The 12,666-nt window shown below is 58.6% G+C and overlaps 1 protein-coding gene across 6 annotated transcripts in view; it reads right to left on the bottom strand.

The window, feature by feature from the left end:
• The window catches only part of ANO1 (anoctamin 1), a 157,491-nt gene that overhangs the window by 49,620 nt on the left and 95,205 nt on the right, over positions 1 to 12,666 (bottom strand). For 4 of the 6 annotated variants that reach the window (XM_087855099.1, XM_087855098.1, XM_045775752.2 and 1 more), the window contains exons 5-10: positions 12,434 to 12,585; positions 10,653 to 10,707; positions 7,601 to 7,652; positions 5,286 to 5,360; positions 4,743 to 4,798; positions 1,635 to 1,676 (exon numbers count right to left, since the gene is read on the bottom strand). In XM_087855099.1, the coding sequence (XP_087711225.1) occupies positions 1,635 to 1,676; positions 4,743 to 4,798; positions 5,286 to 5,360; positions 7,601 to 7,652; positions 10,653 to 10,707; positions 12,434 to 12,585 (432 nt within the window). The remainder of the gene's footprint in view (positions 1 to 1,634; positions 1,677 to 4,742; positions 4,799 to 5,285; positions 5,361 to 7,600; positions 7,653 to 10,652; positions 10,708 to 12,433; positions 12,586 to 12,666) is intronic. The other 2 variants (XM_045775751.2, XM_045775753.2) reach the window with 1 other exon arrangement.

Genomic DNA, 12,666 nt, shown 5'->3' with positions numbered 1-12,666 from the left:
ACCTAAACACCCATCTGGGACATTCCTCCCACTCTCCCTCCCTCCATTCCATCTATCCACCCACCCACCCAGCCATCTATCCACCCATCATCCACCCACCCGTCCATCCTACCTCTATCCATCCACCCATCCAATGCTCTAGGACTACCCCCATGGGCCAGGCCTGGTACTCACAGCTGGGACATTAAATCCAATGGGGGTGGGGAGGATGGGGGGTGGGCAGCATCCAGGCAGATTGAACAGGTGGGTCCAGACAAACCTAGAACCATGTTTGCTGGGCCTGGTGCCCAGTGGTGCCCAGTAAGGAGCTCCTGAGTGAGGAAGTGAATGGGATCGTTTTGGCAGCGGGGGACTACAGCTGACTAGTCTCAGGTTAGTGAGGCGGCCAGCATGGCTGGTGCACAGGGAGGCAGGTGAGAAGGTCACAGCGGCCTGTGACCAGGAGGACTGAATGAAGCCTGAGAGGGGGTCACTGGTGCCCAAGGAGGAAGCATTTGTAGGTGGAGGAAAGGAACCAGACATGCGGCACAGGGCACAAAGGGATGAAGGAGGACGGACTCCGAGGCCAGAGTTGGCCCAGGCAGGCCTGGGGAGGGGACGGTGCTTCTCTCACAGGATGGAGTTGGGGGGGGGGGGTTCTGCAAGTCACTGGGTCTCAGACGAATGCCAGATGTTCCACTAAAAATAACCAAATATGTCATTTTTGAGCTAAATCAGATAGCATCTTCAGCTGGATTCCCGGGCGGGCAAGTTGTATCCAGCACCAAAGGTTTAAAAACACGTATGGGGGGCTGGCGGGAGGCAGGAGCGGAGAACATTCCATACACAGAGGTTCCCAGCCCGAGATTTGGGACAAGGCCACCATTGTGAGGTTCCCAGGGAAGAGTCTCCACCCACCGCCTCTGAAGGATCTGCTCTTAAGGGGCAAACACGGGTCCATGAGGACTGTTCCCCCAGCTAAAGGAAGTCTTCACTTGTTCGGGAAGTGGGAGGGGGTAAGGTGGGCTTGGGGAGGAGGCTGGAAGCCAGGCGCTGGCTTGTGTATGGGATGGCGGGGAAGAACCTTCCGGAGGGAGGAGGACAGAGGAGAAATGGCTGCAGTGGGGGGTGGGGATGCGGGGGGTCTGGGCACATAGGATCAGGGAGAGCACTGAACAATAAACAGATCACTCGGTGTCTCCAAAGGCATAACCCTGGGAACACCAGCTCAATACCTTTTCCATTAGAAAGGGTTCCAGGTCAAATAAGTTTGAGAAACACTGGGTTGAACCATGTCCACGAGTCTCCCCAGTGTGCGGAGGGGGCTGTGGCTCTCTGTGTGGCTGGCCACAGCAGGCCGGGAGCCAGCCATGCAGGATTAGGCCAAGTGTCCACAAGGGGTGTGGCAGGTTGATCAGCCCGGGGAGACACAGGTTTTGGGGCCAGCGAAGAAGGCCCAGGTAGAGAAACACACCCTCTTCTTCACACGTTCCCTGCAGCCCGGGCACCTCTCAGACGCGGAGAGACAGGCACAAACCAGCGGGCTGGGGTTCAGCCCGGTCCCCCCAGACGTGGGGCGGGAGTGTTGCTGCCCCAGGGGCCACCGCGTAGCCCCGTCCCGCCCGCGGCCCTCCATCCACTCCACACCCACTCACTTTTCTGTCGTTGAAATCCACGTTTTCACCTTCATAGTCTCCCTGTTCAGGAGAAAAGGGAAACTGTCAGTACTTGATAGACCTTGCAAGGAGCTCAAATCTGCCATGCTTCCAAATGTAAGCACCAGCCGCGCTCGCGGACACAGGCAGGTAACGCCAGAGAGCAGTCACAGGCCAAGGAAGGCTAGTGGGAAGGCTCTGCGTTGTTTCAACAGGGTGAACGTGCGTCCCACCCGCCAGGAGGCCCCACAGTCTGGCCCTGCCAGGACCCCTGGAGGGCAGGACGTTTTATGGTCACTGTGCACAGAGATCAGTGAGTCCCTCACTCCCATTTCACACATGGCAACACTGAGGCTCAGCGAAGCAAACTGGCTTTTCTGGGACAGACAGCGAAGCTGGTCAGACCTGGGACTTGGAGCCAAGTCTTTAAATCCAATGGAAGAGAAGGAGGGCCTGAGGGTTGGAAGTCGGCCCAGTACACCAACCGTTGGTACCAAGGACTCAGGGGGCCAGTGACAGAGAGGCCCCGCGTGGCCCCGGGGTTGCTGGCCTGGCCAAGTGAGCCTCACCGGGTGGAAAAAGGTTTGAAGCCCCCCGGAGGTCCAGCAGGGTCCTGTCCCACCCACTGGCCCCTTCTAGGACCCTCCTGTCCCCTCCAGGCAGGAGCACTTGACCACCAGGTCAGCGCTCCCGCTGCCCCGTGTCTCGGAATGACGGCACGCTGAGACCAGGGTCACTGATGTTTCCCCCGCACCCCCCGCCCCACCTCTGAGCTTTCCCAGTGTGTCGTCTCATGGCCGAGACCGCCAGGCCATTCCAGCAGAACTCTGTCTGTCCAGGCCCTCGAGGGGGGCAGATGCCAACCAGAAAGGAGGCCACATAAAGCAAGCGACACATGGCAAGCAGCGAAGAGCCCAGCTCCCGAGCCCGGTGTGTGACTTCCCCTCCTTCTATGTAAGCGTGTGGGGCACCCTCCGACCACCTTGCAGCCATTTCTCTTCCCAAGTGTTCGAACGTCTGCTTTGGGACTGAACAGGTAGGTGCCCTTCAACTGTGGGGACAATTTGTGCAGGTAAAATGCCGTATTCCCTCAAGATGCCCGAAGCCCTCCCTCTGGCGGCAAAGAACCTGGACGCAGGGAGGGCTGGGCGCCACCGGGGCAAGCTGCGGGGGCAACTGCAGACTCAGTTTCCCTGTTGGTAAAGTGGGCCTAGACCCCACACGGAGGTCTTCTCCACCGCCGTGTGAGTTCAAAGCTGATGGTGCGGCAGGTGGTTTTCCCTGGACGGGCTGTCAGATAAGGACAGGCCCTGGGGGCCTGACTCCTGAAAGCGTCAGTTCCAGGAGGGAGCCCGTGGCCTCCAGGGAAGGAGGAGGTGATGGCATAGCTGGGGGGTGGAGTAGCCAAGTGTCGACCAGGGCCTGCTCTGGCCCCCACTCCCCTACAGGGGCTGTGTGGCCCTGAGCAAATTAGTAGACCTCTCTGTGCTCCGTCTGCACCAGATTAAATAAGAAAAATCTCCTACTCAACACAGTTCTTTGCATTCAACAGGTGCTCAGAAATGTTGATTTCTCCCCTTTCCCTTTCAAGCCTTCAAGGGCTGACTCCAAACAGGCAGGGAGGCCCAGAACTGGGCCCTGACATCTCAGCAGGGGTCACCAGCTGAAAGGCCCAGCAGTCTGTGAGCGGGCCTAGGGGGGCGCTGCATTCCTGGAGCCAGCGGGGGTGGGGTGAGCACCTGCTGATGGAAGCGTGATGGACAGTGATGGAGGGCCCTTCAGCTGGGACCGTTGGCCGGGACCTGTGAGGTCTGAGCCCTGCCCTTGAAGCATGCAGCAGGTCACTGGCCAAGGCCACTTACTCCACACTCCCCAAATCAACACTGCATTCATCAAGCACCCAGTAAATGCCAAGTGCCAAGGCTTTCATGAGACACATGCCCGAGGAACGGTGGCCAAACAGTGGTGTTTTTGTGGGACAGGGAACCTCAGAGGCTGGGCGGGTAGGGGTGGGGAGGCAGGGAGACATCACCCGTGCAGGGGCAGGGCCAGGCAAGGGGGAAAAGGAGGGCTTTGTGTGGATGCTTTGTCTGTCCTGGGGAGCGGGGGAGGAGCTGCCAGGTAGAGGAGGTGGGGAAGAGCATGCAGGCAGAAGGAACAGCATTCTGGAAGGCACAGAGGTGGGAAAGCCTGGTCAGTGGACCCCAGCTCCCCACAGTGAATGATGAGGGGATAGTAGCAGGTCAGTCATAGGTCTGGAGAGATGGCCCTTTGCTGTTCTGGCAATTGGGTTTTTCCAATCCAGTGTCTTACTGGAAGCCCTCTCACTTCTGTGCTCCCTCTGATGCCCGCTGGAAACGATTCCCCGCTTGTAGATGGGGTCGCGAGGTGCAGAGAGGACAGGGGCTGCCTCCACTTGGGGCCGCAGAGGCGCGTGGCCAGGACTAGACTCTGGGTCCCCTGACTTCCGGCCCTACCCTTCTCTGCTCTCTCCTGCTTCGTGGTTCCTAGTCCTTGGGGCAACACCCATTTGGAACGTTCCAGAGGTTCACAGTCCGGGGTTCCCACACTGCTCTGGGCCCACAGTGCATTCCCGTGCCCCGCTGAACCCTAGCCCGTTTCCATAGAAACAGCAAGAAGAGACTCATCCTTCTCCACCCTGACCGAGCCAACGCGCGGCCGTGGCCACAGGCTATATTTGTCGGGGGATACCAGAGGGATTTGGAGATCCAGTTCAGGAAGCTGGCCACTTGCTCTGCAGAAATAGATACACGCAGAGCCCCAGTCACTCAGCCAGAGTGGGGGTGGGGTGGCCGGGGAGACCCAGGCAGGGAAAACATTTCGTGGACTGGCCAGCTACAAGGTTCACACCCCGTCCGGGCAGCGTTCCTGCCACAAACGCCCCTGCCTCGGTGGGCTTGTTCTGCAAGAAAAGATGCCCTGGATGTGAGTGCCTGGCCGGGCGTGCCTGCGTGCAGCTGACATTTACAGAAGAGCCAAAGCAGGAAGCTGAGACCGCAGGATAATTAGAGCTCCCTGGAGGTGTGGCCCGTGGGGATTTGGGGCCTCCAATGACGCAGGCGCGAACCCTTTGTCAAGGTTACTTACATCGTGCAGGGGGTAGGCAGCCGAGTAAACGCCATTGGCCAGCAGGCTCGTGATACCTTAAAAATAAAGGCAGAGAGAGGATTACAGACCAGGTATGTGCCCCACTGCTCTCTTTGCAAACAGAGCCGTCCTAGGACCGTGTCAGTCGCCGAGAATTTTCTCAAAGCCCCCTGCACCTGGCGGCACAGAGCCAGGCCACCTTTGTGGCGTTTCCTCCCCGGGTTCAACTAGGAGACGGTGAAAACATGCTCTACCGGCAGGATTAGGAAGACACAGAGGAAACCCCAAGAGACAGTGACGCCGGGGAGGAAGGAGGTACCCCCGAACCTGCAATTCACCAACTACCCACACCTGCTCGAGGGCAAGCCTACAGACGAGAAAGATGGATTTCAAGTGGTTAGAAAAGCTGAATCACGAGAAAAATACGGGTGGGAAAATTGATGGTGTCGGAAAACACACATACAATTTGGAATTAGATTTTAGGTTGATTGGGAAAGCCAAAGGGGAGGCCTGCAGGCCCCATGGGGGGGCGGAGGCACTTACCGTATTTACTACATTTTCGCCTTTTATTTAAAAGGGCAGAGTCCTTCTTTCTTCCCTCTCCTTGCCCTCCTTGCCCTGTTTGTACATCGGGCTATTAGTTACATGAAAACGTCTGAAAGGACCAAAGCTGCATTTGGGGGAGAAAGCGTTCGCTCATGGCAGTCCGCACGCCTGGGGGGCGGTGGGGCAGTGGCCACGGCCTCGACGGCCGCCCCAGACCCTGCGCTGTCACCACACCTGCGCCTCCCAGAACCCAAAGGTGTGCCTTCAGCTCCGGGCCCCAGGAGACACCGTGCTGTGGAGGGAAAGGCAGGGCTGGCCACGCCCTTGGGGGCCAGTGCTGCTCCAGAGTCTCCAGGAGCCCTTTGCTGGCCACAGAACCCTCGGCCTGGCCAAAGAGGCTTTGTAGGTGGTGAGTGGGTCAGCTTTTTCAGTGGCCTAGCTGGCCCACCCTTTACTATGCCACTGGGAAATGGTGGGTAAGTGTCTTCCTGAGGTCCACTTAAAAACAGACCATCTCCTCTGTTAGTGATCTGGAATGATCAGGGTACCTGAGGGATGCTTAGAAATCCCAAACCAGAGACAGGTGGACGTATCCAGCTAAAGCCCACATGCATGAAAATTCATCTGTAATAAAAGTGGACGTGGATCTGATTCAGATTTGATGGCTCCTTACTGTTCCTAGAACACTCTCCACACGGTGTTGCCACAGGGCCTTTGCACAGGTCTGGACCCCTCTGTCTGACCCCTCATTTTCTTCAGATCTCTGCTCAAACGTCCCCTTCTCAGAAAGGCCTTTTCCGATCATTGTTCCTAAATCCTCCTGGCAGCCCTCCCGACCCCCACAAGATGATGTTTTGACTTTTCTGATTATTATCTATTTCTTCCCCCAAAATATAAATCCCCTGAGGGTGACAGAATCCATCCATACTTGCTGCAAGTCGAATGCGTGAATTTGGAGGTGAGTAGGGCTTTCGGACAAGGCACCGAGGCGAAGTGGGGGTGCAGACGAGGACCCTTGATCTATGCGCTCTCTCACCAGGTTTGCCAGAGATGCCCGCCCCTGGGGACGACCCAGAGCAGGGATCAACTCTAGCTGAGAAGCCCCCAGACCCTGGGCTCTTTGCAAACCTTCAGGCAACCATGCAGGTTTGCACTGGAAGGGACCCCACAGGGAACGTCCAGGCAGACTGAGGTCTGGGACAGGAGCCACACTTCCTCCCACCTCTGCTGACCTGGGCCACTCTGAAGCCTCTCCCTCTGTCTACGGTGGGCCAGGCTTACGGTTGACAGCTTTCCCAGGCTCCTCTTGGCCCCTGAATGAGACCACCCATTCCCACTGACTTAGGACATGGGCTCAGAGATTGCAGGCCTGGAAGGATTCCCTGTGACTGGCCATCGGCCTTACTGGCCAGGGCACCTGCAGCCCACCTGACCCTGAGGGCCACCCTCTCCTGCCTGCGTCCTGGGCCTGGCCCCCAGCACTCCCCCACACTGCTACTCTCTGCTTACATCCCGGTAGGCATTCTCCCCTCTGCAGGAAGCCAAGTGTGCAAGGATTCTCCGTCCTGGATGCACAGACCCTGCGCCTGCCAGCGCTGCCCCCTGGCCCCGGAGGGTGTGCAAGGCATTCCTTTGCTCTGAAGTGTTTGGTTTTGGCGACCTCAGCCTACAGCTGCGGGGCGAGTGACCCATGCTGGGGTGGGGGTGGGGGTTCGACTCTACACGCTTCAGTCGGGAGAATTCTGCATTTGTGGGGTGGGGTGTGCTATAAACCCCTACACAGGGCGCCCAGCTGGGATGGTTTCATGGCAGGTTCTGGAATCGGGGTGTGTGTCGAGGACACGCCTTTCAGCAAGGCCCGGTGTGGGGCTGTGTGGGACCCCGTGGGGCGCCTTCCGCTCCACGCTGGGTGCATGTTTGGCTGCTTCCCAGCCACGGGGAGCTGCTTTGGGCTGTCACCCCCGGCCGGAACCCTAACTACTTCCTCCTGGACTGGGAGGGTCAGCAGAGGGTGATGGTGCCCTGGTCGCCCCTATAGCTTCCCACAGCCAGGATTTACCACTGCGGGGAGAGGCTCTGACGCCACCACGAACGGCACAAGCTGGAGAAGGGCACGTTGGTGCCTCCAGCGCCAGGCCATAAAACGGCCCCGCGGTCCTGGAACAGCTCTTCTGTCTCAAATGGCTACACCGGCTTAAATCAAAACCTTCTAAAAACCCCCAAACGGTCTGCCTGCCTCCCACGGAGATGATGGGAGGCAAGATTAGCGCTGGGAGGGGAGCACTGAGCTCAGGCCCCAGCAATGTCCTCACCCATGCTGTACTTGGCCTTGGTACACGTTGTTCTTTTCAGGATCTCATAGACCTGTTGCAGAGACAAGAAGGAGGGGCGGACAGTTACTTGAGGCAGCCAGGGCATGCACAAACAGTCACACGACGGCCGAAAAGGGACTGGTCGAGCATGACCAGCAACAGCCACCCACTCTCCTCTGAGAACAGACGGCAAGCCTTTCTACGGATGTGCGTCCCCAGCGCCAAGGGTGTGCTGTTCTGAGGGAGGAGTCAGCGGGATGGGAGGACTCCCATCTCTCACTTCCCTCCATGAGGCATCGACCGCATCCTGCTGTTCAGCGTTGAGAGTTGTCCCCTGCCCCTCGAGGGACAGGCCACTCTCCCTTTCGGCTAGGAAGGGAGTTGGGATTCAGACCCATGGGGACACAGCCAGTAGGACCCCTCCCAGGCGTAGCCCTGGATGTTCTAGAAACCCGAGGTGGGGGCAAGTCTTAGGAGTCCATTTACCCTGCATCAGGAGGTGGCAAAAGTCCCCCTGGAAGGCCCCACACCATCCCAGCCCCGCCCCTTTTACTAACAAAACATTTTACTTGGTGGCCTCAGGAGCCCAGGCTTGGGAGTCTGCCGGCCTCTGTCCTGGCTTCACCACGTGCAGACATGCCATCTTGGGCAAACTACCTCATCACCCTGGGCCTTAGTTTCCCCATCTGCAAGATGGGGTGAACATGACTAGCCCTCTGCCACAGACATGACAGTGAGAGCAGCAATCCTCCCTCCAAGCCCTCAGCTCCCCCTCGGCTGCCAGGGGCCCCCGGTCCTGTCCTTGCTCTCCTGCATCCCCATCTGTCCCGGCCCTGGCCTAGCAATCCGGCCTCCTGGCTGCTCCTCTCGCTCGCTAAACCCTGTCCCGAGGCCCAGGGCCTTCACCCTTGCTGTTCCTTCTGCTAGAAGCGCTTGGTCCCCGAGATTTAGGCGGCTCTAGGGCAGCTGCTACCCCGGCTGCCCTGCCCGCCCACTCTGCTCTCGTCCCGGAGTGCTCCCTTGCACCTGCTGTAAAGACACCCATTGCCTCCTCCCTTGCTCTCACCAGTAACTGCCAATGACTGCGTGAACGAGCCACTCAGGCAGTCGGCCCCCTCCCCGGTACCCCCGAATCTAACTGGGGGCCCCATCCTGACCTTGCTGACTCCCCTGGGACTACCACCTCCCATTCACCTGTGGTCACGACCCCATTCGTGACCACCTGGAAGCCCACATCTGCCCCCACCTGCCCTCCCACAGCTGGCCACTAGCCATCATCTTTCTCGAACTGATCTGACCACATCCTAAACCTTGCTCTGCAACCTTCTATGGCTCCCTAGCGCCTACAGGCTGAAGTCTGAGTCCCAAGACCAACACATCCGGCCCTTCCTGCTGATCCTGACTCCTACCCACTTGCACGCTGGGTGACTCCGATGCCAGGAGCCTGGGGAAGGAGGCAGGAAGAGCTGTCGATTTCCATCTTTGCCTAGAATGACCTCACCCCAATGCAGGCTATGGTCAGGCCTCAAGGACCATGGGGCCTGACCACCCAAGGACAAAGTTCTGAACTGCCAGTTTCTCTAGAGCATTGGCAGTTTACAAACCGGCCTTAGAGGTCTCTGGGAGAGAGCCCCACTCCCCCAGAGGTAAAATGGATTGTTCAGTTAGTAGTTATGGACAGAAATTCTTTCTGTGACTTGGGCTCATGGACTGAACTCCATTTTATAGCAGATTCCCAACGAGATGGGGTCCAGAGCTTTCCATTCACATGTCCCCCCTCCCCAAGAGCAAGAGTGAATTCACGAATTTGCACCCTGCCCCGTGCTCCTGGGGAGCATTTTGGCAGCCCCAGATCCTGTGAAAGGCTGGGGCACACATATACATGTTGAGACAGACATGTGACTCAGCTTCCTTAGCTGGTCATTCCTCCAATTCTCTCCTATTTCCTAATGACGAAGAAAAGGTGAAACTGACTGGTTCTCACAAGTGGTCGATGTCTGAGGGAGGTGTTCCCCCCAGGCACACCTGTCAGCCCCAAGCCACCCCAGCGGGCCACTGTTTCCACAGAAACGAGTTCCTTCTTATTTATTATGATGAGATGTAATTGCCAAGATTAATCAGTGACGCTGGTAATATAAATCACCGTGCTGCGCCCAGGCCGCCCTGTGTGGAGGTGCCCCGCTGCCCTCTGAGCAGGGAGCCAGAACCATTCTTGTTCTGAGGCAGGCTCGGTGCCTCCCCAGCTCACGAGGCTAGCAGGGGACAGCAGGCAGGGGGACCCGGATCTCCTTCCGGGCAGCGGCCTGAGCCCCCTTCACCAATGCGACCTGCACCTCCGTCCCCCACACCTGGCCACCTGCCAGCCTGGGGATGTGGCCGGGAGGGTCAATTATCTGCTCAAGGTCTAGGGGCTGCAGGCCCTCCCAGTCCTGCACCTCCCCCCTCCAGGCTGGGCTTTCTGGGCGGGGGAGGCAAAGCAGCAGAGCGGCTTGGCTGCGAGCTTAATTTCTTGTGCAGATAAAAGTTGGGTCCTGAGCCGAGCATGGCCCAGCTTGGCCGGGGGACAAGTTGGCGGCCGCTGGATAAACATTAAAGCAATACCTTGAACAGGGCAGGCTGGCCTGGTCAGATTTCAAACTTGCATTGGCTCCTCTGGCACAGCCCCGGAAATCTGCCCCAACCCACACAGCTTTGTCTCCACCACCCCATCACTCCTGCCAGGCCCGCCTGCGTGGAAACCTCCGGGTCCGGGGCCCCACTAGCCCCACTAAGGGCCAGGGCAGGGAGGCCCGGGACAGGTGTTGAGGGGGCTGGAGTCCTTCTGCCCCTCTCCTGCGGCTCCACCTGGCTCCCCTCCTCCTGTGAAGGAGGAGGGGCAGGGGCGTCCCCTGGGGCCCCCCCAGCCTCTCTGTTTTATTATTCTAATTATTGCTGTCACAGGCAATTAGAGCCGGCTCCCACCTGGAGGAGTTTTGCTGAAATGAAATTATCATCCGCTTCTCCCCGGGGCCAGCTTGCTGGTGAGCCAGCGATTCCCACGAGCCATACTTACTATTGTGCTCCGGGTTTTGCTGTCGAAAAAGGAATCCTTGTCAGACAGGTCAAATCTGTTGAAATATCGGGAAGAAAGAGACACACAGTTCACCAGAGTTGGCTCTCCAGGTTTCCAAGGCCCTGGGAAAGCACACGGTCCCCATAAGCCGTGACTGTGACATTGGGCAAATTCCCTCTAAATGCCAGGTGTGCCCCGACCCTGGGCATCTTGGAACAGTCTGTGTCATTCCCCCGGCTCCCTCTGGGAGGCCTGGACACCCACACCTCCCTTCGAAGGATCTGCTTCCCTCTGATGATGCCCTTGTCTCTGCATCAACGCTGCAGGGGATGGGGACCGTGCCATCCCACCATCAGACACTGGGGACCGTGTCATCCCACCATCAGACAGTGGGGACCGTGTCATCCCACCATCAGACAGTGGGGACCGTGCCATCCCACCATCAGACACTGGGGACCATGTCATCCCACCATCAGACAGTGGGGACCGTGTCATCCCACCATCAGACAGTGGGGACCGTGTCATCCCACCATCAGACAGTGGGGACCATGCCATCCCACCATCAGACACTGCCAATACTAAATACAATCTCCCTATACTTCACAAACAGGGTCAGTCCTGAGGTCTGGGCCCCCACAGATTTCCTAAGGTTTCCTGAGGGCAGAGGGATGTCTGGGAGAGGTCACCCACTGCCCAAGGCACTCAGGGTACAGCTGCGGAGGGGAGCCCCATCCCCATGGAGCCTGGAGGTAAGCCAGGCCTGGCAAGGGGGTGCCGAGGGGGCCAGCCAGGGCAGAGCCAAGGGAGGCCGGGGCACTGGGGGTCCTAGAAGGATGGTGCCCTGGAAGCCCCCGTCCTGCAGCTGGTGTGAGGAGCTGGGCTGGGGGCCACTTTTAAAAAATATCTTATTTCTCATCCCTGGGAGGGTCAGGAGGGTCAAGAAACGACAGCGGAGTGCAGTGCTTGGACCCTGCCCTGTGACTAATACATTTGCCAGAGCAGAAGCCCCAGTTCTGAGCTGAGAAACCGTTCTCCGCGTCCCGTCCCGTGAGACCAGTGGCATCCTGGAGACGCTCCCCCCGCTGCCCCCGTTTGTCACCAGTGTCCCTCTGGGTCCCAAAGCCCAAGCCCTCTCTATTCCCACCACTGCCCACACTCCAGCTCTGCCCAGCAAGGCCCCACAGAGGCCAGCAGCCGCCACCAACCCAGGGTGTTATGCCTCACTGGCCCCTGGGAGCAGGATAGCAGGGAAAGTTCCAGAACAGGTGCAGCCCTGCCAGGAAACCCTGCTGATCGTGCGTCCCTGGGGCCTCAGGACTCCAGCTGCGGCTCAGTTCCTGCCTCCCGGAGCATGGCGGCTTCAGGAGGTCTGGTTAACCAGACCCTCTAGCTGGAACACGTCCCCAGAGGGACGGAGCCGGTGGGAGGGGGGAGGAGATGCCCAAGTCACTGCTTTGGGGCTTTAAGCCAAGCCGCATGCACGCCCTCACTTGGGCCTGTTTTCCTAAATGTCCCGCAGCAGGAGGACAAGACAGTTCGTCCCTTAATTCCTCAGCAGTGACCCTGGAAATCATTCTTGAACCTCTTCTGAGCTATAAGGTCTTCTGAGAATGTGCTTCAGGGGCTGAAACCCCCACTTCTCTGGGGGGACGGAGCGCTTCTCTGGTCTCAGGGGACTGTCTACACTCTGCATGTCTCATGTCAGGTACCACGCTGGAGGGTCCACACAGCAGGGCTCTCCAGGAAAGGGCAAGCGGGCGTGGTGGGGGGTCCCCACTTACAGGTGCTGCTTCTCCCGGGAGAAGGGGTAGGAGAGTCTCTTTGTGGTCTGGGGTCTGTGCTCCGCCACCTTGGGCTGGATGGGGTCGGTGATTTTCTGGAGCACCGAGTTGATCTTCTTTAGAAGGCCACGGGTCTCGTTAATGTGATAGAGCTGCAGACCAGATCGGGAAGGGGCGGGGGGAATCCGCGTCATCTGCTGGGCCATGACCCTTGCAGTCTATTCTCAGAGGGT

Source organism: Ursus americanus, chromosome 24 (assembly GCF_024610735.1).
Source record: "Ursus americanus isolate L20-20 chromosome 24, mUrsAme1.1.p, whole genome shotgun sequence".
NCBI classification, from domain to species: Eukaryota; Metazoa; Chordata; class Mammalia; order Carnivora; family Ursidae; genus Ursus; species Ursus americanus.
The sequence above is the reverse complement of the archived record's forward strand: the minus strand, read 5'-3'. Positions and strand labels throughout refer to the sequence as shown.